At 42.4% G+C, this 23,839-nt stretch overlaps 1 protein-coding gene across 4 annotated transcripts in view; it reads right to left on the bottom strand.

Moving 5' to 3' along the window:
* Positions 1-9,803, bottom strand: part of Vstm5 (V-set and transmembrane domain containing 5) — a 35,540-nt gene extending 25,737 nt beyond the window's left edge. For all 4 annotated transcript variants that reach the window (XR_010049777.1, XM_063256233.1, XM_063256234.1 and 1 more), the window contains exon 1: positions 9,671-9,803. Coding sequence is in view for 3 of the 4 variants with exons in the window: in XM_063256233.1 (XP_063112303.1) it covers positions 9,671-9,761 (91 nt within the window). In the remaining variant the exon portion in view is untranslated. The remainder of the gene's footprint in view (positions 1-9,670) is intronic.
* Between the last annotated feature and the right edge of the window lie 14,036 nt (positions 9,804-23,839).

Raw genomic sequence — 23,839 nt, 5'->3', positions numbered from 1 at the left:
GTAGTTTTGTTTTGTTTTTAGAAAGTCCACATTCCTTCCAATTGGTTTTGGGTCACTTTGGTTCAGCTTAGCATATAAGCACACTTTCTCCTGTTTTATTAAATTGCATTCTGTGCAATCCTGGGTTCTTCTCTTCTCTTTGTCTCTGGGCTCCGTCTGCCTTTGGCAGCTGCTTCTTGTACACTGAAAGGACGGTAGGTTCCATTCTAGCTGCGCAGGCCCAAACTGGGTGACTTTGCACAAATCCCTTTGACTTTTTTGAAGCACCGTTTTCTCATCTGTAACCAGGGATTTTTGCATGGTTGTTAAGTAGACTCAGTGTCTGACACAGAATAAGCTTTCTCTCCAAGGTGAATTTGAAAAAAACGTGAATGTAGTCCAATAGCACTAGTTTGAGGCAGTCATACAGTGGAGTGATCAAGGGCTTAGGTAGGCCTGTGTGGGAGCCACAGCCTACAGGTTGGGATGGAATGTAGGTCTTATCCAGATCTGCTCTCTTCTCATGGTTCCCCATTTTTGGGGTTTTTTTTTTGATCAGGGATCAAACTCACAATCTTGCACTTGCCAGGCAGGTGCTTATGCCACTGAGCTAAATCTCTGGCTTCCCCCTGTTTTATCTGACTGTTTCCATTTAAATTGTCTTTCCACCATCAAAATAAATAATCAATAAATTTTAAAAGACTGGAAGTATTCGGAATGTGAATTTGATTAGAGATGGAATCTTTATAAAGGTAATCAAATTAAAGTGAGGTCATCAGAGTGGACCCTAACGCAATGACTGGCATCCATATGCCAAGGAATGCCCAAGATTGCCAGAAACTGTCAGGAGCTAGGGAAAGGCCTGGAACACAGTCTTCCTCACCACCTCAGAAGGAAATAATCTTGTCCACATCTTGATCTCAGGTTTCCTTCAGAGGTGTTAAATTCATTGTTTGAGTTAACCAGTTGTGGTAATGTGCTACAGTAGCCCAAGCAGCTGAATACTCTGTCCTTCTATGGCATTGTTTCTAGTGATAATCATCTTCAGGTATATACTTTTCTATTTGGAAAGAACTGAACCAGCTAATAAAGTTGTTTTCAGACTTTGATTGAACATTAGACTGCCTAGGAAAGTTTGTTTTTCATGTACTGGGCCTTTGCATTGAGCTACATCCCCAACACTTTTTATTTTTTAATTTTTATTTTGAAACAGAGTCTCACTAGGTTGCTAAGATGCCCAGGCTGGGCTAGAACTTGCAATCCTCATGCCTCAGCCTACCAGGGTGCTGAAATTACAGGCATGTACCATCTTGCTTAGCTCATTTGGAGAAACTTAAAGACACTAGCCTGGACCAATAAATATAAAAGATTTGGGGGTGGGACGAAGGCCTTTGTGATTTTTTTAAACTCCCCATGTGTTGTAGTATGCAGCCAAGATTTATAAACACTAACTGAAACTTCATGAAGATGTTAGCAGCTAAAGAGCATTCACAAGTTCTTCACAGGAGGCACTGTAACAAAACTTCAAGCCAAAGGAATGCATGCCAGAGGAGTATCTGAGAGACTTTTAGGGAGACATTAAGGGGAAGTGGACTCTTTCTGGCATCCATCAAACTTTACTCTCTCTGGTTTGTCTTATTTCTGGGGATTAATTTTTGGGCACCTGTGAGGGGGGAGAGGCAAAGGAAAAAATTCCACTTGCTCTTCCATCCTCTCTAGTTATATTATGCAGTTGTTCTTAGCATGAAGCCTCATCCAAATAACCTAGAGGGCTTCACTAGTAGGCTTGAGTTAAGTCCCAAGAGTTACAATTTGTGTCTATGTCTATTGTCTGTTTTTGTCCCTCACTGTCTCCATGTTTCTCTGTCTCTCTAGTACTGTGATTAAGGCCAGTGCCCTACCACTAAGCTGCATCTGTATGCCCTTTTAAAGCATTTGAGATAGGGTCTAAGTCACTGAGCTAATTAGGCTAAGCTTGAACTTGCAGTCGTCCTGCCTCAGCCACCCAGAATGCTGGGATTACAAAGTGTATACTGCCATACCCAGCTAAGAGTTTGTGGGATTCGAGCAAAGATGGAGGATAGATAACAGCTGGCTACAGAGGCACTCTGTGATAGTCAACTTAGGATTCAACATAATACAGCGTGGGGGGCCCCAAACAGAGGGAGATGAATTCTGTCATACCAAGAAGAACCTAAGGTGAGAAGAACCAATCAAACATACAGTCCTGCTGCTGTTATTGGAACAGCTAAAGAATCAGTGCTCCCACCGCAGTGGGCGACTTGCCGAACCATCCAAGATCCCACTGCTTTGACTCACTGGAAGCTCAATCACACTGAGGTCGGGGGTTGGCCAGCCGACAGAGAGCTGAGCTGGCAGGGTGCCTACATCAACCTGTGGTGAGTGACGGGAGTGGAGCCATTCCACAGAAAGGGGGGCTTCGGCAGACGACATTCTGGGACTGGGCAGGACTGGCAAGTACAAGGGGCAGCAGTGACTTCAGTCAGTTGTTCCTTTCCCGAACAGGACTGGTGGAGTGAGCTTGGCATGGGTCACACGACCTGGCTGAGACCCAATAGATTATCCCTATGGCAGCAGTGCACACTAAGGTAGTGAAGCCTCAGAAATTTGACTGACCCAGAGGGGAGGCGGCGCACAGCTTGACTATCTGAAGGGGAGGGGCCTACATACGCTACCCCTGTTTGCAACTCACTAGCACACTGCAGTGCAAAGGGTCACCTAGCCAGCATGCTTCAGAAGAATTGTAACCAACAAAGAAAAAAACTGGGGCCTCCTGGAAGAAACAAAAAAGATGGGAAGAGGAAGCAACAACAAAAAGTCCCCAACCCAACCCTGAGAACATTGACCCAGGACAGGTAAATACAAAGGAGAATGTGAACAGCAAACATCAATATCAGACACAGCACCAGTGGACATAAAGAGATATCTTCGGGACCTCATAGAGTTCAAAAGGGAAATATTTAGCCAAGTAAATCAAGATTTAAAAAGATTAATAAAGGAGAAGCTAAGCACTCTTCAAGAAGACACAGATGGAAGAAGGGAGGAACTCAAACAAAGGAGAGAACCATTTGATGAAGAATATAAAGAAAATACAGAATACATGAAGCAGATTCAAAGAGATTACCAGGAAATTAAAAACTCTATGGAAAGATGGCAAATCTGCTTGATAGAAACTAAAGATAGATTATCCAAACTGGGAGACAGTTTTGCAATGTGGAATTATGAAAGGAAAAATTTTTTAAAAATCACAAGGAAACAAGCAGTAACAATACAAAGGCTAGAAGATGACAAGAGGATCTATAACTTGGGAATGAAGAAGCAGGGGTACAAACAAAGGAATTACAAAGGCTATTCACAGAAATAATTCAGGAAAATTTCCCAAACATAGGAAAAGGAAATGATATTCAGATGTATGAGGCATACAGAACTCAAGCCACCTACAATCAAAACAGAGCTACACCCAGGCATATAATAATTAAGATCCCAGAAATTCAATATAAGAACAAAATATTAAAAGCTGTTAGAGACGAGAAACAAATAACCTATAAAGAAAGGCCCACTTTCTGCAGCAGAACAAAATTTAAATGAGACAATACATTACCAGTAAAAAGCTCATTAGTTTCTAACACTTTGTGATCACTTAAAAATATTAGCTATCATTTGCTAGAATTCTTTGAAGGTCTCAGAACTGCTTACTGAGGTAGTGAGCTCTCCATCCCCAGTGATGAATACAAAGAAGCTGTGGGGATTTAAGCAGTACATGTGAGGCCAGGAGATGGAGTATTGGGTGGAAGAGGCTGGTGGAAGAAGCTGAAACACATAGTTGGCATAGAACTGGATGAATTTTAAATGGTGTTTCTCTAGAATTTATCTGTTGGAATTTATTGGCCAATATGGTAATATTAAGAGGTAGAATTTGGGAAAGTGAGTAATTCATGAGGATCCCATGACACATCCTTATAACATCCTTATAAAACATGTTTGAACAAACTCTTGTGAGGGGACAGAAGGTGCCACCTCTATATACTGAATCTGCCGGCACCTTGATCTTGGACTTCCAAGCCTTCAGAACTGGAAGCAATAAATTCTGTTTTCTATGCATTTGTTTGTGTCTTGCGATGTTGCCTATGCTGATCTTTAATTCTGGGCCTCAAGCAATCCTCCTGACTCAGCCTCCTAAGTAGCTGGTACTGTAGGTGCTTATTAACATCCCTGGTAATATTATGTTAAACGACTCTGAGAGATTTTTGTTACTGTAAACCAGAAAGACTACAGTAGCACTGTAAACCTGTGAATCTCTTTTGGAAGTTGGCAGGAGATTGGGTGACCTGAAATTCCTCCCTGTGAAATTACGTAACAAATTTTCTTACCATGAAAAAGGTCTCCCTTGCTGGAAAACTGGGCTCTTTATGAAAACCCATGATACACAGTAAAGTCACTGCTGTGTTTTCCATCACAGGCCAAAGAAGCCAGGCATGAGAGCAACAACTATCTTGCTGTGCTAAGCCCTGGGGATTTGGGAGCCAGCAGCACTTCCCTCTGCAAAGCTGGGCTGCAGGACAGTGTCTGGTGTGGGCCACTGGCCAGCCTGAGGAACTGGAATAGGTCCTCCTCAGACACAGTGAATGTGTGTGTAACAAGAGGACACAGAAGAAATGAGGCAGTGGGTTCACCAATAATTATTTTGGGAGGAATTTATAGGATGCCTGGTGGCAGTAGAAAAAGGAGGATAACATAGGCACATGCATAACTGCATACCCCAGACTACAACACATGTTCCTCCAAAGAAATGCATGGGTCAGTTCCACTTCATTCTTTAGGTCTTAATTTAAGTAGCGTTGTTCCAGGAAGCCTTCTCTGTAGCAAGGAAAGAGTCCCAGTTCTGTGTTTCACTGTTCCCATTCCACTGCATCAATGCACTTCTCCCTCTCTTGATTAATGATTCATCTTCCTAGATCACTATCAGCTCTAAGAACACACTAGCTGGTCTCTTTTGGTCACCAGTGAATCCACAGAGCAGGAAGTGTGTGTACGGGATACCTGTCAGCCAGGGAGATGCTACCTTCTCTGCACAATGTGCATCTCACTAACATCTCTGTACCATGTGCATATCACTAACAATGCAAATGGTACTCTGTGTTAGGGGCTTTCTCTCGCCCAGGAGAAAGTGGAAGGCTGAAAGTATTAATATCTATCAGGAAGGGCTTGACTAGGAAAAAAGTAGCATATTTATATGACTAGCAGTGAAAAGGAATACTCCAAATTCCTGCTTATCAATATTGATAGAGTTAAACAATTCATGTAAAAATGAAGTGAGTAACAAGTATAGCATGATTGCATTTTTTGGTTTGTGTTTATTTGTTTTCTTGAGACAAGGCCTCACTAGGTATTCAAGGCTGGCCTTAAGTTCACTGTGTATTCCAGACTGGCCTCTTGAACTTGTGGCCATCGTTCTGCCTCAGCCTCCCAAGTGCTGGAATTACAAATGTTCACCACCACACCTGGCTCTGCTTTAAACAAAAACAAAAATGCACACTGAAGGGACACTGTTTCCCAGTGTGTACACATGTACATATGCAAAACTCTATCCTATGAATTTGAAAGAACAATACAAAACAGGACCACACTACTGCCTCTCTTTCAGGGTCCACCCAATGGTGTAGCACAGTAGGTGCTCAGTAAATATGTGCTGTGTGACTGGCAGCACCTGGTGACTAGTGAGACTTTGTTTCTGGTGAGGCAAAGATTCTTTTCTTGGCTTGCAGACTGTCCTCTTCTGGGCCATCCTCTTCTTGATATAGCCTCACATTAAAGAGAAAAGATGAGTTCGAGTCTCTTCCTCTTATAAATAGGACACTACTTTCACCACGGAAGTCTCGATTGATCTCCATTGTCTCAACCTGATCACACCTCAAACTCCTTGCCTCTAAGTAACATCACATTGGAGGTGAAGGCTTCAACATATGAATTTATATGGGGTCAGAAACATCCACAACCTTCTGATGCTGGCACTAAAAATGCATATCCTTCTAGCATCCAAAATACATTCATTCCACTCCAATAACTCTCAAGGTTTTAATGCTAACTCTAAAGTCTGAAGTCTTATCTAGATATCATCTAAACCAGATATAGGTGAGATGCCAGGTATAACTCTGTCCTGAGGCAACTGCTCTCACTACCAAAGTTTTGTACTTCGAAAGTACAATGGAGGAACAAGCAGAAGATAGACATTTCCTCCCAAGATGGGAAGACTGGAAGCAGGAAAGTGATAATGAATTCAAATTAGTACCCAAACCCAGCAAAGCAAATATCATTACACCTTAAAACTACAGCATAATCATCTTTGTTTGGATGCTTCTGGAGCTCTGCTACCGGGTGGTCCAGTGTCTGCAGACGTTCAGGACAGATGCTGGCTTTGCTGAAACTGAAGCAATGTCCCTCTCCTGCGCTCTCCCATGAACTGAGGAGTAAGCCCTGATGCTCTCTGAACAAGTGATTGGACTCAGATGAGGTCAGTTAGTGCATGCTTACTGCTGAATAGCTCTATGGTCCAGTCCTGAAGGATCTAGGAAGTCTGCATTCTTTCTTCATTTTGAACTGTCTCCAACCCCTTTTGTTCAAATTGGCAGTGTTCCCATTGGGCTGGTTGACTAGTTCACACCTACACTAATCTTATCAAATGGTTGTTTGTCGCACCAGTGGAGTTCTCTTTGGAACATGTTTTTTTTTGTTTTGTTTTGTTTTTTTCAATATAAGCAGGGTAGAATTTTCCAAATCTTTAAATTCTGATTTTTTTTATTGCTTAATAACCCTTTACACTCCTCACCCTAAGAAGAATCTGCCCTTTAACATTTTGCTTAGAAATCTCCTCTATTAAATATCCAATTTCATCACTTGCAAATCCTACTGTCCACAAAACACCAGAATACAACATGATTCTCTTTTATAACAAGAATTGCTTTTTTAGGGCCGGGGATTTAACGCAACGGCATAAGTGCCTGCTTGGCAAACTCGAGGTTGTGAGTTCAATCCCCGGTACCAAAAACAAAAAGAATTGCTTTTTTCTTTCTCCATTACCAATAACATGCTCCTTGCTCCTACTTAAGACTTCGTCAGAACTGCATTGAGCATTCATATTCCTGGAATGCATCTCAAAACTACTCCAATCTCTTCCCATTGGCCAATTCCAAAGCTTCTTCCACAGGGTTCTGCATTTACTAGAGTGGTGACCCACTTTTCAGTACCAATTTTTGTCTTACTTAGGGCTACTATAACAAAATAGGGAGGGCAGCTTAAACAGCAGGTATTTATTTCTTACAGTTTTGAAAACTGGGCAGAGCAAGGTCAAAGTGCCAGCAGATTCATTTTTTAGTGAGAATTCTCTTCCTAATTTGCTAAACTGCTTTCTATGTTTTCACAAAGAGGGAAGGAGACCTTTGGCCTCTCTCCTCCTCATCCTCCTCCTGCTCCTCCTCATTTATTTACTTATTTATTTATTGCAGTACCAAAATTTGAACCCAGGGTCTTCACACTGTGCTACATCCCCAGCTATTCTTTAAAATATATTTTTATTTTGAGACAGAGTTTTGCTAAGTCTGTGTCTATATTTCTTGGCATGCTTCAACACAGATTTGAGTATAAATTAGGCATATCAGACTTTCTGGAACAAAGCTTTGGACAGAGGTTGAGGAGCCAGAAAAGGAAGGGAGCTGGTAAGAGGAAGGAGGCCCTCTTTGTACTATTAAGGCTGGCCTTAAGTACAGGCCACATCTGGGTGAGTACACACACATGCAACATCTTTGAAGGGGCAGCTCCTGCTGGCACTGGCTAACTGCTAGAGACTCAGAGTGGAAAGAGAGTGCTTGTCTTCCTAGTGCTTAGAGCTGTGTAGGAGACAATGAGTACATGCAAACTTTGATTGTGCATTAGATTTTGTATAGGCTGTTCTGTATGAGACGCCTTGTGTTCCCTCTGTCCCATTGGGGTGCTCCTACCACTGTTAAAATCAGGTAGATTAGCTCCTTTTGGAGGTTTGCTCTGGTTTCACAAGTCAGAGCTGAGCATTCCTAAGAGCCTGGCACTTGTGTTTGCTTGTCTGTACCCCTGAGAGAGCCTAAGCTTCCTGAGCACAAAACTGAACTATAATGGTATCCCCAGTACCCACTGTGGCTCATTTCCTGTAAGGAGAAGGTGAAGGAGGGGACAGCTGGCCTCTCTAATAACATGGAAGACTGATGATTGGAAACAATTAACAGGGCTTGAAAAATAATAGAAAAGGTAACCGCAAAGCCAGACACTTATCTACTGGACTAAAAGCTGGTTACTTCTGGCTCCATGGCTGCCAGAGGAACATATTTACCATTCATATTGAGCTCTCCTCACAAAGCCTTACACACTCATAGGTGAGGCATTGGGGAGGTGACTGGACCCTGGGGGTGTGATACTCATCAGTGGATGAGCACACTGATGAGTTTATAGATAAATGTGATATTGGGAGGTGAAGCCTGGTTGGAGGAGGTGTGGGTCCTGGGGTCCTGGCCTGGAAGATTCTATCTCCCTCCTGCTTCCTGGATCTCTCTCTATCATGCCATGAGCAGTTTCGTCTCCATCATGCCCCACAGACATGTTGCCCTGCCTTAGAGTCCACCATCTATGGATAGAAACCTCTGCAAACCATAAGCCAAAATAACCTGTCTTCCTTTAAATAGTGAGTGTCAGGTATGGTGACTTAGCCCTGAGAAAGTACCTAGCACAATGCCTCATTCCACTTTCACTGGGGCTCCGGGAAATGCAAGCTCTAGCCAGAGGAGTTTGAACCCTGCTTTCACCACTGACTACTTAGTAATCTTGTGCAAATAACCCAGCCTTTCCCTGCTTCAGTTTTGTTGTGAAATAAACCTAAGAGTAACACTCACTCTATTATGTTGTCCTGATGATAGTCCAAACACCGTAAACACTTAAGTGCTTACTGCATGCTTTTTCTTACTACAGGTCCTTCCCCCTACCGTGGCCCCGTCTTGCTCCTCTCTAAACCGCAGTTCACTGTAAAATGGAAACCATACAATGGAAAAATAGTAATTATAGTGATTGAATGAGAAAGTAAAACTGCGTTATTAGCCAGTTTGTGTTCCTGGAATTTGTAGGATAGGCAGCATTTCCAGACTTGTGAGGCTATGGATTCTGGAGCTGGTCCACTCGCAGTGATCTACTCTCTGCATTATGCTGACCCTTTCTGGCACCAGTACCAACCCAGTCTCCAGGACCCTTTCCCTCTAGACCAGGCTCCGTGGGTTCCTCTGAATGGTCGCACAGGCCTGTAGGACGCCCTGATGACCCAGGAAGCGCACAGAAGGGTGGAAAGGTCCTCATAGTAGCAGACCGGGTGCTTGCACCTTTAGGAGCAGCAATTTGCTTATTCCAGGAAAGAAATTTAAAGCTGTAGTAAAGTAGGCGTCCACCAAAGAGGGAGCCGGTTATCTCTGGGCTGGCTTCCAGGTCTGATAACTGGGAGGGAGGGAGCCACGGTCTGCCCTGCCGCTCGAGGCCGCGCCCAGCCCAGCCCAGCCCAGCCCAGCCCGCGAGGAAGCAGCGTGGAGCCCACGGCCCCGGCTCCCCGCGCCTCCCCCGACAAGGCGCCCCCCGCAGCCGCGCCCCCCTCACCCCAGCTTACTCTGCAGACTGCGGGCTGCGGCCAGGCACAAGGCGAGGAGCCCCAGGGAGAAGCCGCGGGTCTTCCTTCCCCCGCGCGGCTGAGGCCTCATGAGCGAGCCCCGGGTGGCGCGGGCCCGTGGGGATGGGCGGCGCTCGCCGCGCGCCGCTGCAGCTCCTCCCGGAGCCCTGGTGCAGCGCCTAGAGCTGCGCGGTTCTCCAGGACCACTGCGGATGAGTGGGTTGCACTCTGGTTGAACCAGTTCCTAAGAAGGGAGGGAGAAAAGAAGGAAAGGTGGGGGGGGGGAGGGAGAGAGAGAGAGAGAGAGAGAGAGAGAGAGAGAGAGAGAGAGAGAGAAAGAGAGAGAGAGAGAATATGAATATGGGAAGGTATGGGAGGAATGAGAAAGCATACTCAATGGCAAATAATGAGCAGTCTCCTGACGTTCACACCCACTTTATTGCTATTGATTCAACAATCAGCTGGATGCTGGGTGGCTGGAGGGAGGGCGAGTAATAGCTGTGACTGAGCTGAGGACGGAAAGGGACCATCTGATGGCTCCATGGAAGAAAAGCCTCTAGTTAAATTTTTGTCTCACTATGCAGTTCAGGCTGGCCTTGCACTCACTTTGTAGCTCAGGCTGGTCTCAAATTCTACCTCCCAAATGCGTGGATTATAGGCCTGCCTCTTAAGCAAATGAAATAACAGCTCATGGTGAGGGGAGACAAACAGAAGACTCTGGCAGAGTGGAGCCACTGGACAGTGCTAGTCTCCTTCCATCCATCCAGGAAATGTCCACTGTCCAGCTACTTAGTGCCATAAGACGTGGGACCGTGGTCTGTACTCCCAGAGAACACCAATGGAACCAAAGCTGGGCACCGTGCTAAGTGCCAGAGACATAAGGCTAATACAGTCACTTCTTTAGAAAATTTAGCAAGGAGAGGGGTCTGGGGGAAAACCAGCATCTGCTGTGGGGTTGTACATTGTGTATGAAAGGGAGACCTAGGGAGATGTATATAGGGCTCAGAGCAAGAGTGACCTTGAGGAGGGGTATGTGTGAGTGAGTGGAAGAGAGATTAGTATTGGAAGAAGTAGGTGAAATTCTATTCTACTTGGTCGGTATTGGATTTCCTAGCCTCTCTTGCAGCTACAGGGCAGCAGTGTGAGCCAGTGCTGGCCAGTGATGTTTAAGGTGAAGCTTTCTTAGGGTTGTTCTAGAAAAGTTCTTTTCCTGATAAAATCCAGGGGACAGATAAGGCTGGAACCATCCTTTCTCTTTTCTTCTTGCTTTGAAAACATCCTTTCTTTGGGTCTTGAACAGCCTCATATACAGGCTCTGTGCCAATAGTCCAAAATTAGAAGGTACCCAGATTTGCAGAATTCAGCCTTTCTCAGAAGGAACCAAACTGTTGTTTGGTAGTAGGATCCCTGAGATCACAGGCTGGATCTGGTCCCTGGACAGCTTTCATTCCCTGAGTATAAGGATATCCCAAGTATTAGATTTACTGAAGGGCTATGTGAGCTTTTCCCTTTAGACTTTATATCCCTTCTTAGCTATAAAATTGCAGGTTTGTTTAGTTCCTAAATTGATCTGCAGGTTAGAATATAATCTATATACTTAGGACAGTTCTCTGTTTAAGATCTACATTCCTTAAATCCTTTTCCAATGTTAGGCAAAAAGGTGAGGGCTAGTTCTAAAGTCCAGTGGAAAAATGACCCAGTATATTTTGTTTTTCCTAATGGGATTTTCCATTCAAAAGCAAGCAGAAACTGGGGATCTAGAAGGAGGGAACTAGAAAAGAAAGACCCAATTTGTGTCTCCTAGAATTTAGGAGAAGATTTTATATGGATCTGCTGCCAGAGGGTATAGTGGAATTACAGCTTGTTAATGAGGCAGAGGTTTTATACCATCCCATAATTTCCTGAAGGTTTTATTACAGAGAGAATAGAAATGTTGCAAAAGGACTCGCAAGGGCCCATAAGGCCACATTTGAGAAACCTGTCTGTGAGAAGCTGGAGGTTTTCACAGGCCTTTTTGTGTATTGTTTTGTTAGGGAAATTGACTAGGATCTTCTAGGTTTGAAGGTCTGGCATTACTAAATTTGCCCTCCTACGTATTCCATTATATCATGTGACAGAATCTACCTATCGTGTAATTAGGTCAGGGAGATCTGGCACGGTCTCCCTACTTTTGCCTTTGCTGGAATTCAAGAATCTCTTCCTAAAAAAAGAATAGGACACAGTAGGACAACTAAAAACTCATGACTGAACATGTGGCCTTTGAACTGATATATCAGAGCAAGTATAAAAAGCTCAGACTACGGGTTCCCTTAGTTCCAATTATAGCTGAAGATCTAAAGGAGGGTTTTCTAGAGAAGGAAGTTAAAACAGAGTAAACTGCCCCTTTATGGCCATGCAATTGAATTTGCTTATTCATGTCTAGGGTCATCTAGAGTTCTTCATAGGAGATGGAGGTACCCGTGGACAGGGACTGCAGATTTTCCTGGGGCCCTTCAGTCCTTCTCATCACAGTGTGAGGTGAAGGTTTGGCTGGCCTAACCCCTCTCTGGGGTGGAGATAGTCAATTCTCCAATGCCACGAATCAGGTATATCACATCCTGACACATGAACCGGGTGCTGGTCAGCAGCTTGCTAGTGCTGTGCCCAGCGTTCGGTTTCCTTGCACTTAAAATGGGAACTGTTTCCCTGATTGACCTTGGGTTTTCTCTTGGCTGACTTGGGTGTGCCTAAAACATTGCCAACTTAACAGCCATAAGTTTGCCCTGTTTTTTATTGGGAGCTTTTTTTTCTTTCATCGTCATCCAGGTCCTGATTGTTGAACACAGAAATAGCTGTGCTTCAACTGGGCTACAGGGGTCTGAGAGCCCATTTGAAATTTTTGTAATTTGTACTAAATATCTGGGGCTGACTGACTAATGAAATGCTGTTCTATCAGTGGCTGTCCCTCCTTTTAAGATGGACTTGGAGGACCTAGGTTTGTATGTGTATGGGGAGCTTCTACGACCTGGCTATGAAAGATAGCTGCAGCATATTATTCATCTGTATATCTCCTACCCCTTTCTAGGATTCTTTGTTTTTCATCTGGGATACAGTATATGGCTAAGTTGGATATCTCACCACAAGAGGTAAAACGTAAGGTTCAAAGTCTGAAACCCACCTGCAAACTTCCCAGGATCTTCTGAAAATCAGCCTAACCATCCTTTGCATTGTTGTGTATTTGCCACTGAAAAAGGAACCTGGACCCAGTACAGCAAGCCCGCAGCAATCCCTTCTACTCCTGGGACTCTTTTAGAGGCAGGATGAGCTGTGAGGTGGAAAAGTAAAGGACTTCACTCTGAGTAAGTTCTGTGGAACTAAGAACTATCTGGGGAGCATCTGTTGGGGTTGGGATACACTGGGTTTCTCCAGGGAACTAGTCTTGGGGGAGTTCCAGGCATTTGAAGAGGATGGGACTGATTTGTTGGCCTAAGGATTACAGGAGGAGTTTGAGGAGAACACCCAGGAAGATAACTCTTCTTAAATAATTAGGAGAGACTCATTTGAGGACAAGATCATTAATGATATCAACTTCCTCTTCCTAGGAGGGCTCTTGAAGTATCATAGTTCTTGGCCTTTCTAGAGATAAAGAGCCACAAAAACAAGAATATTGGGACTGGGGATTTGGCTCAGCTGCACAAGCACCTGCCTGGCAAGCACGAGGTTGTGAGTTCAATCCCCGGTACCAAACAAAAAAAAAAAAAAAACAGAGCAAAAAAACTGGAACACTAGGAATTTTATACCACTTTCCTTGCCTTTTGCCAGAAAGATCTAACTGAAGACTAACAGTGTAATTTAAACTGCCATTTCTTGTCAGCCTCTCCCTATTTCTTAGTTCATGCTGGACCCAAACAGTACTGCAATAGAAGATAAGTTAAGTTGCTCTTTTTTTCTGATTGTCAAGATCAAATTTTTCCCAGTTTTCAAGGATATAGTTTAATGGTGAGGTTGTTGGGATTTGCAGGGTATTTCCCATGGCACATTTTGGGGCCTATAAAAAGAGAGAGAAAGAGGGAGAGAGAGAGAGAGAGAGACAGAGACAGAGACAGAGACAGAGATAGACAGACAGAGACAGAGACAGACAGAGACAGAGACAGAGACAGACAGACAGACAGAGACAGAGACAGAGAGAGAGAGAGAGAGGCGAAGTCTGGGATCCTCGGAGATGATCTTGTCCAGAAGGATGCCCATCTGTTGACGGCCCAGGACATCCCCTGTGAGACTCCAATGCAGTACCAGAAGTCTGGTGAATTGAGCTGCACTGTGCTATTTTCTTCAGCCTGTGCACAGTCTGTGACCCACTGTAACTCCTTAGAGACCAGGGTGGGGCCCCATCTAGCCATCTGAGAAACACTATGCCGCCCATTCTTGCAATAATAAAAACTTTGGTAATTACTTGGTTTAAGCAATAGAGTCAGAAAACTTCTCCAGCATTTAAGAGAAAGTAAGAAGAGACTTGGAAAGCTTTAAGGATAGGGTTTGTTATCTATTAACTCTAGCTCCACTTTTACTTGCTCACAGCCCATTGAGCTGACCTTCACTGGTGGTTCATTTTGTCCCGCTCAAGCCCTCAGGCACATGTTTCTAAATTACCTGGCTTTGTGCTACAAGAAGCAGCAAGGAGAACTAACTTGATTTAGAATAGGAGATAGGTCCCATATGTTCTCTGAAACTGGAGGCTTCTTGGTTCTTACCTATGATGGCAAAAATGTATGATTGTCCATGAGGTCAGTCGAAAAAGGAAAATGGTGAACAAACACAAGCAAACCATGTGACTGACCCACATGATACACCAAAATGATTGACAAGCATGGGGAAAAGGTGGGCCAGGATGGCTCCCTGAGGCTTTAAAAAACAGCCTGAGAAAGCAAGTCACTGAGATAAGAGGCCACCCAGGAGAAAAGTGCAGATGAGATTTTGAGCACAGAAAGGGCAGGCTTAGCAAGGCAGCTATTCAAGCAGGCTCCCAGGAGTGGGCAACCTGAGCAAAGTACTGGGCACACAAAGGAATACAAAGTTCCAGTTTATACACTTGGAACCTGAACGGTCCATTTCAATGGCTGGGTTAAAGACAGACTGTCTGGCAGCCCCCAACCCACATGGCCATTGGGACACACGTCCCCAGGGTACAGCTTCCCCCCGCCCGGCCCCACACACCAGGGCCTCAGCGTGAACCACCGCAGCAAGGTGTGACCAGAGGTAAACGAGGTCTGGGGACCAACTCCCATTGCTGACCTGAACGTGGCAGGCTACGCTAGGAGAATGTTCCAGATAAGTGAGAAAAGTGTCTGAGTCTCCAGTCCATTAATTTTTTTCATCCCTAAACAAAACTGCTTACTTCCTGGATGATCTTAACAAGAAATATATTTCTGGGTTCTGGAGTGCTGTGGGTTCTTCCAAGGCATTCTTTCCAGGATCTTGTTATCCTGAACAAATGAAAAAGATAGCAAGATTTTACTTTTTCTTTTTTTAAGTAGTGACAAAGTTCACTTACCAAAATAAAGTGAAGAGTGAGGGAGAAACTGTCTCTGCAGAGTGAGCTTGAGATGAGTGAAAGAGGGAAAAGCAAGACAAAAGTACATCCCGGAGAAAACAGGGTGAGGTGTCATAGGAAAGGCATGACAAGAAGTTCATCCTGGCATCCGTGACCTTTCGTACTGTCAAAATCTTGAGGAAACCATGAGAACATCTACATATAGGACTGGAAAAGCAGTGCTGGGATCCCGTTCCTCAGACTGAAGTCAGACCTAGGCCATCCTACTGAAAACCTGCCTGAGTTCTCACAAGCAGCCCACAAGGAAGCCGTTGGTAACTCTGGTATCACACGTTCTGCCCATGGGTTCTGGGGTCTTGTGATTAACAGATCACGCCTACCTCCCCAGCCAGTTTTGCCACATCCTAATCGCCTATCTTGTTTCTCCCTGAGAGACACAAATTCCCATAGTTCTTCACGGCTGCCAGGGAATGGAAGGATCCATTTTTTTTTAACGTCTTCAAACTGGAAAGAGCTGTGGACCCTACCTACCACGCTCCTCAACTACCTTGGGGTCCTGTGGCTCACTGGCTGGTTTGAAGAAAGGAAAGCCCATTAGAAAACAATGAAAACCATTGCCACGTTTTGGGCTGCTCACATCTCCTTTGAGACTTGGATTCCAGGTTTTTCTCATCTTAAAGAATTGAGTGAAACAGGCAAAAAGTGGTGACAAAGTTTACTTGAAAAAGTAAAAGTGAAGAGTGAGGAAGAATCTGGTTTTGCAGAGTGAGACTGAGCCAAGTAAAAGAGGAAAAAGTGAGATAAAAGTACCTCCTGGAGGACTAAGGCCATTCTGTCATGAAGGAAGTCATGATAGACCACATTTATTAGAGGTAGGAAAAAACGTATACTTCGAAGAATGAACGCAGGCCACAAAGAAAGTTTATAGTGACCATGAGGTTAGTGGTAGAGGTTCTTTGTATCCCTTACTCCTCAGACTGACATTAGATTTAGGTTGTCCTACCAAAAATCTGCTTGATCTTGCACAAAAGAATTGAATTTTCTAATTGGTCCAAGTGCTTGTGAACTTTTTTTCTGTGCATGTATCTTGGATCTCTGTGACTGACAGGTCATACCTACTTGCCCAGCCTGCTGGCCTTACCTGACAATCTCCTGCATCACTGAGCCTGTGTCTAGGAAGTTACTTGGATGAGGACGAAAACCATTATGCTAAGTAAGAATAGCAGAGCATAAGGTAGAAGACCATAGTACTGCAGCACTCTTTTCTAACTGTTAGCTCCAATGGAGAGGGGTCACTCCTTGCAGACTCCCTGTGTTCCTGAGACTAACCATCAGTGACTGCCCCGGGCTAGGTGAGTCATTCAGACTCACCACTCAAAGTATCCCCTTCCTTTTCATCCGATCTGACCACTTATAATGCCCTCTTCACAAACTAGAGGACACTGCTTTGCTTACTGCCATATATTTAACACTTGATAAACACATGTTAAGTGACTCTTTGCTAAATAAATATATAGATGAGAAGTCTAGATTAGAGATAAGTAAAAACCTCTTTCTAAAAGATTTTTGTTGTATATGTTTGTGATACATAATAATTCATTTTCAGAATATACATATATAATACACATATACTATATATTATATTTATAAAATCTTTATCATTTTTGAGCCTCACTTCCTCTCTTTCCCCTCCTTTTCTCCAGATCTTCTTCATCTCCAAAGAGTCTATCTCCCTCTTTCCTATTCTCTCTCTGTTATGTTACACTTTATTTATATTTTGGGTTTTTTTAAATAAGAGAAACCATGTGATATTTAACCTTCTGTGCCTTATTTATTTTACTTAACACTATAGCTTCAAGATTCAATGAGTTATACTTCATTAAGTATGTATATCATATTTTCTCTATTCTTTTATCTATTGATGGGGAAAACTAGGGTGTTTCCATAATTTAGTTATTGTGAATTGCGCTGCTTTAAACATGGATATGAGTGTCTCACTGTTATATTATTATTTTAATGTTTTTGGGAAGATATCCAGGAGAGATATAGTTGGGACAAATGGAATTTCAGTTTCTAGTTTTTGAGAAATCTCTATACTGATTTCCATACTGATTGTACTCATTTACCACAAATGGCATATAAGGTTTAACATTTCTCCCACATCTTTGCCACCATTTGTTTATTGAGTTCTTGATGAGAGCCACTCTTACTGGGATAATATGAAGTCTCAGTGTTGCTTTGATTTGCATTTCCCTGATGGCTGAAGATGCTGAGCACCTTTTTCATATACTTATTGGCTAGTTGTGATTCTCCTTTTGAGAAAAATCTATTTATTTTAAATGCTAATTTTTATACGGTTCTGTTTTTAGGAGATCTATTTTATTTAGTTCTTTATAGCCCTTGGAGAAATAGTTGGGAAAAATCTTTTTTTTTTTTAATTCAGAAGACCATAAACAATTGATTGTTTTCTTTTCTTTTTTCAGGTATTGCGTTCAGGGATTGAACAAAAGACCTCGCACTTGCCAGACACTTATGCCACTGAGCTAAATCCCTCACCAATTGATTGTTTTCTTTGCTGTGTGGAAGTTTTGTAATTTGATGTTTGATATTTTTGAGTGTGTACAATTAGAGATGTGTTTAGAAAGTCCTTACTTATGCTTGTGTCAAGAGTTTTACTTATTTTATCTTTCACAGATTTAGTAACAGGTTTAGTATTTATTATGTTTTAATATCCAGGTCTTTTATCCATCTTGATTTGATTTGATTATAATGCAAAAGATATGGCTCTTAATATATCCTTCTGCAGTTTTCCTAGCATCATTTGTTAAAGAGGTTATTTTTAAGCTCAAAAGAGCTGGTAAAAGTTCAAGTGATTCAGTGATGTTGTGAGTTCATCTATTTTTAAATTTTTAAAATGTATTTATTTTTTTTTCTGGTATTGGAGATCAAACTCATGACCTTGTGCTTGTCAGACAGGCACTTATGCCACTGAGCTAAATCCCCAGCCCCTTGTTTGTATGTTTTGAGGCAGGGTCTAGCAATGTAGTCTAGACTGGACTATAATTCAGTATGTAGCCCAGGCTGGACCCAAAGTCACTTTGATCTTCCTGCCTCAGCCTCCTAACTGCTGGAATTATAGGCACGCACTATCACAGTAGGCTATGAGTTCATCTATTGGCTCTGTCACTCACTAGTTTTTGTCCACAGAAGAATGACATTGCATTAATAACTGTTCCAAAATACCACACACACACAAGTATGGAGAAAAGGCTTAATATTACTGGCTCATAGTTTTAGAAGGTTCAGTCCATGGTTGGCTCCCAGTTAGAAAAGACATTGTGAAGGGAAGCTGCTTACCTCATGGCAGACAGGAACAGAAAGTAAGAAAGATTTGGAGAGAGAGGAAGGGACTGGGGATGGGATATGTCCTTCAGAGGTAACCCAGTTCCTGCAACTGCATCTACAGCCTAATTCCATTTAGCTATGAACTCATTCATTAATGAGATCAGTATCTTCATGCATTAGCATTCTAGGTAATCATCACCTCCAAACACTGCTGCATTGAGGGCAAAGTGCTTAACATGTGAGTCTTTGGGGGATTGTTCATATTAAACCATAATAGACATCAACTCCCTGAGAGCTGTGGTTTCCCAGAAATCATCACTCCTAGATGGACATTAAGAAAAACATGGGCCTCTTCCAGTTGAATAGCATCAGATTTTCTGGGAATGATTTACAGTCTTAGAGCACAGCATGATTCTAATGTGCAGCTTTGGTGGAAAGTCACTGCTTTAGATCAGAGGCTTGTCATGGTCCTCACAATGATGCTAAGGTCTGAGTTGATTAGATCTTGTCTTTAGTGGAGGATTTCATAGAGGAGAAGAGGAAGACAGCATGGATCCTTTTGAGGTGTGGTTATATTTACTATTTCAGTCATTCATTCAACAAATATGAACTGCCTAGAGATTTTAAGTATGCATTCGTCTTGTAAAGATACACGAGGATGAGTGTGGAGAAGCTGGACAGATAGATTGGGACCAAGGCCTGTGTGGTGAATGCTGATGCTTGCTTTTGCTAAAATGATGTAAGTTAAGATTCACAGTTAGCATGAAAGATTGGCTGCTCTTTTGCAATCTTTGGCTCATACTGTAATCCTCAAGCATTTGATAACTCTTCTTACTGGTTCAGACTCCGGAAAAAAACAACTGGTGTTTGGGAAAAAACAACAACCTGTGATTAATTTTTCATATTCTGAAGAGCCATTCTTCACTTCTAAGAGAAGTAAGTGTCCCTGCAGTGGCCCAGCTGTATGACAGCTGCACAGTATGGTATGTTTCTTATTTTTGAGGACAGCACTTATTATTATTATTTGGGGGGTCTGGGGATCAAACTCATGACCTCACACTTGCCAGCCAGGCATTTATGCCATGAGCTAAATCCCCAGCCCAACAGGCCTTATTTTAAATGTTTTCTTCTGTTGTTCCCATGAGTACTGTTGAATTTATGAAACCATTTATTTGCATTTGCATTCTGCAAAACTGAGCCCCGTATTCAGATGCCTGTAAATTCTTGTTTCTTCTGTTTCCCTTGAACATATGTTTGTTTACTATGGGAGGTACGTTATGATAGTAGGCTAGTGGCTGAATTGGGAGGGGACGGTACTGAATGGTATAATATGGAACACTGATGTTAGGATTGGTTGCTGTGAGCTGGGCTTTTATGCTGTTCTGCAGTGCTCTAAGACTCTGGAGGCAAGCTGTTTGCATCCCCACATCACACTGGGAGCACAAAGAGGCCACTCCTACTTAGGGAAAGGCCAAAGGAGTTCTTTCTTTAAGCCTGATGGTCTACACTATCTGTACTCCGCAACTTGCTTTTAGCCTCTTTACTTAGAAGTACATAGTGATTGTTTGCGTGCAAGTCATAGTTTCTGTATTAAACTATGGGTACCTTAAGGAATTTCAGTGTTGGGCAGTATTTGAAGCATTCCTGAAATTACAGCCAGCTATTACTATTAGTATGACCTTGATCAAACTGCTCTGCCACTCTGAACTTCAATTATTTAATCTGTGAGTTGAATAATACATATTACCTCTTAAGATTATTGTGAAGATCTGAGCAGATTACTGACCATGGACAGCCAGTGCTGTCCTAAGTCCCTTACCTGAAATAACTGACTTAATCTATGACTCCTGTGAGGAAAACACTATTATTATCATTCTATCCATTTTAAAGATGAGAAAACTCAGGCATAGAGTTCATAGTGGCAGAGCTTCACATAAACTCAGGCTGTTTGGCTTATAAGATGGGTCTTTCCATCACCCTGTTAGTCTTCTCTCTAAAACAGAAGCCAATACATACTAGCTTCATAAAAAATTATTATTTATTTCCCTCTATAGCTACAAAACTGCAGAACGAGTTGCCAAATATCCTACCATTTACCTATAACTTTGGACCACATACGCAAAGTCAAAGCAGGTAAATTGAAGTAATATGTAGATAGTATTACAACACTGCTTGATTTTCATTATATTGGCATCTCAGTTTCTGGATTTTAAAACAGAATTATAAATACTTGATAAAATATATTTTTCCAGAAAATCAGTTTGACTACACATTTTTCAGGAAGTGTGAACTCCTGCTTGTATGCTAGCCCCACAAAGAGACTTCCAAGTCCTTCCTAAGGCACCCTGAGCGTGAACCTGAAAATATCTATGTTAGGATTGTAATCAACTCACAACTAACACAAGGGACTGGCAAATGTCAGGCAAAGCAGTGTGGGACAGGAGCCAACCCACAGGGATGTCTCATCTATTTTTTGATTTAGACCGTCAAACACTCTGCTAAAAATAATCATTTAAGGATATTCTTAGAGTCACTGGCTGTGAACTCTGTTTACAGTCTGTTGTCTGAGTGGCCGAGCAGAGATCCAGGGAGAGGATGGGATGAGAGGGAAACTAACTGATGTTGCTGGCGGCAGCACAGCTCTGCCTTGGTGGGGTGCTTATGCAGCAAAGGCAAGCGCAGTTTTCTGTGAGACTCAGTGGAGAACAGCAAGAGTCACTGTTTCGGTCTTCTGGGTATCCAGCCTCCCTAGAGGCTCAGTAAATAAGAAGGCCAGAATCTTGTAATGAAATAGAGTGGGAGAAAGTCTGAGCATAGAGCATTGCCTACGGGGCAAAGCAGAGGGAAGAGGAGACGGCAGGAGCAGCACATGAAGTGTCCTAGAGCAGGTAAATCCTGATTTTGACTCGGCCTTCCCAGCGCTGGCTTCATGGCTCTATGACCAGTCACGATCACCAGGGGCTTGGGTACATGAGTGAATGCCTTCCTGTGATATCTTGAAATTCTTAATAATTTTTGAGCAAGGGATACTACATTTTAATTTTATATTGGGCCCCACAAATTACTCATGATGATCCCAACAGGTTATTTCCAGCGTCTAGCATCTATCATTTTTCCTTTCCAGTGGGCTTCTTCTTTTATTTTCCATCTCAGCTAAAATTAAGAACTTCTTCTTTGTTCTCTGGGTTTAATAATTTAAGGCAACTGCCACTCATGCCTTGCCTTTATGCTTTCATACATAAATGATTCAGAATTTTATAGATTTTTAAGAATATGTAAATTTTATTTTTAGTTATATAAATGTTCTTTATTTTTTTAGTTTATGAAAAAAACCCAGTTTCATAATAAAATAATAAGAGAGTAACAATAGTTAATATTCTACATATTGTTATCCTCAAAGTATAAGACACCAACCAATAAGATTCTTATAAAAAAACCAAAACATCATAACACAAAACTTTCAATGATCTAAGATAAACTAGTAATATAAATGAAGCAAATTAGCATATATATGAAAATATTTTTAAAACAACAAAACATATAATTTGAAGTATTTGAACTTTTTTTCTGATTGTCTTCTATTTTGCTCCTTATTTATACATTAATATATATTTCTGTATTTAAAACAAATATTTCACATCCTCCTGGTTCTCTCCTATCTCAGAGCCATCTACCTGGTTCAGGCCTATCTGGCCTTAACCTCTGACCCCTTGCTGTAAGCCAGGAGCTTGTTCCTCCTAGAAATGCAAAACCTTGGGCCTCACCCTTCATTGATATAAATATACAAATTTGAACAAAATGCTTTAGGGTTTGAGGGTTTGGTCAGTGGTTCTAGACTTTGAATGTATGTTAGAATCACCAGGAAAAATATGAAAATACCAATGACTTGGTGCTTTTACAATTTTTTTTTTTTTTTTTTTTTTGGTACCGGAGGATCGAACTCACGACCTCACACTCGCCAGGCAGGCTCTTTATATCACTGAGCTAAATCCCCAGCCTACAAACAATTTTAAAAACAAGACAAAATGTACAAAATTATGTTAAGAGAAACAGGGGTAAAATTAAACAAAACATGAAAAAGTAGAGAGTGAGGTGGAGAGCGAGGGAAGGAAATGGCACAGGATTAAGAAGGAGAAGGGAAAAAGAGAAAACAGAAAAAGGGGAAGACAAAGAAAAGGAAGAAAAAGAAGGAAAGACAGTAGTGGTGGAAAGGGAGATGAAGACAGAGAGGAGAGGGGGAGGAAACAAATCCTTCCCATGCCATTTATCCATCAGGCAGCTTTGAAATGGCCTCATACTGGAGGGAAATGCATTTGCCAGTGTATTTGTGCTGCTTGGGGTGGGGGGAGGGACTGATGCCTAGGAAACAGAGCCAGTTGTGCTGAGAGCATCCTTCATTAATATCAGAGGCTCCAGCCAGCCTTAATGGCCTCAGAGCCTGTGGGCTGAAAGGACTGGGGAGCTAGCATGTTGGTTGGGTAGATGCCAGGTTATGCTGAGACATGGCACTTCCCACGCTAACTTGGGGTCTGAAACTGGGCCAAGGTTTGCAGGCTACTGCAGTATTCATTTGGAATGATCAAAACACATAGTCAGTCCATTTCCCCCTCCCTGACCTGAGCTGGGTGACAAGCAGCATCCCTCTTGGCATGGTTAGTGATTAGAGAGAGGCAGCTTATAGCAGCTGTGTTAGTTGAGAAGCACTCAGTCATCAGTAGCAAATACTGAACTTTGCCTGGAGTCCACCTGTCTTCAAAAGGCTTCTGGTCTAGTTAATGGGATGTGGCAGTCAAGTAACTTACAAATAAGACTAAGTATGTCCTTAAAGAGATAAACACTGCAATTCCTTTCAAATGTCAGGGACTCCACAAAGATTTATTAATCAAATGGATGAATGAATGAGTGAATGTGTCCAACTCATGCATCCAAGAGCAATGAAGGAGAAGGATTATTTATGAACTAATTCTTTGCTGAGTATTGGACACAATACTAAAGCAGATACTCAATATAGTATATTAAGTGACTAGCTGGTTATATTTCCCTACAGATTAAAAATGGAAATATTTTCCAAGGAAGTAGCTCTCCTGGGCTGCTGATCTTTCAGTATGAATTGAATCATGCTCTTTATTTTTAAGTCCAAAAATATTTAGTACTTACTATGTACCAGGCACCGTGTAATACATGCTTCCTATTCCAAATGTACCCAGTGGTGAGTCATCACAGCTATCTCTGGCCAACACCCTTTCTTCTTAGGGATGATGTGGCCAAATTCTACCCTGTATCCATTTCTTAAA

This window comes from Cavia porcellus, unplaced genomic scaffold (assembly GCF_034190915.1).
Source record: "Cavia porcellus strain 051 isolate PalLab524CR breed Dunkin Hartley unplaced genomic scaffold, mCavPor4.1 scaffold_9, whole genome shotgun sequence".
Lineage (NCBI taxonomy): Eukaryota > Metazoa > Chordata > Mammalia > Rodentia > Caviidae > Cavia > Cavia porcellus.
This window is presented reverse-complemented; position numbering and strand designations above follow the sequence as displayed.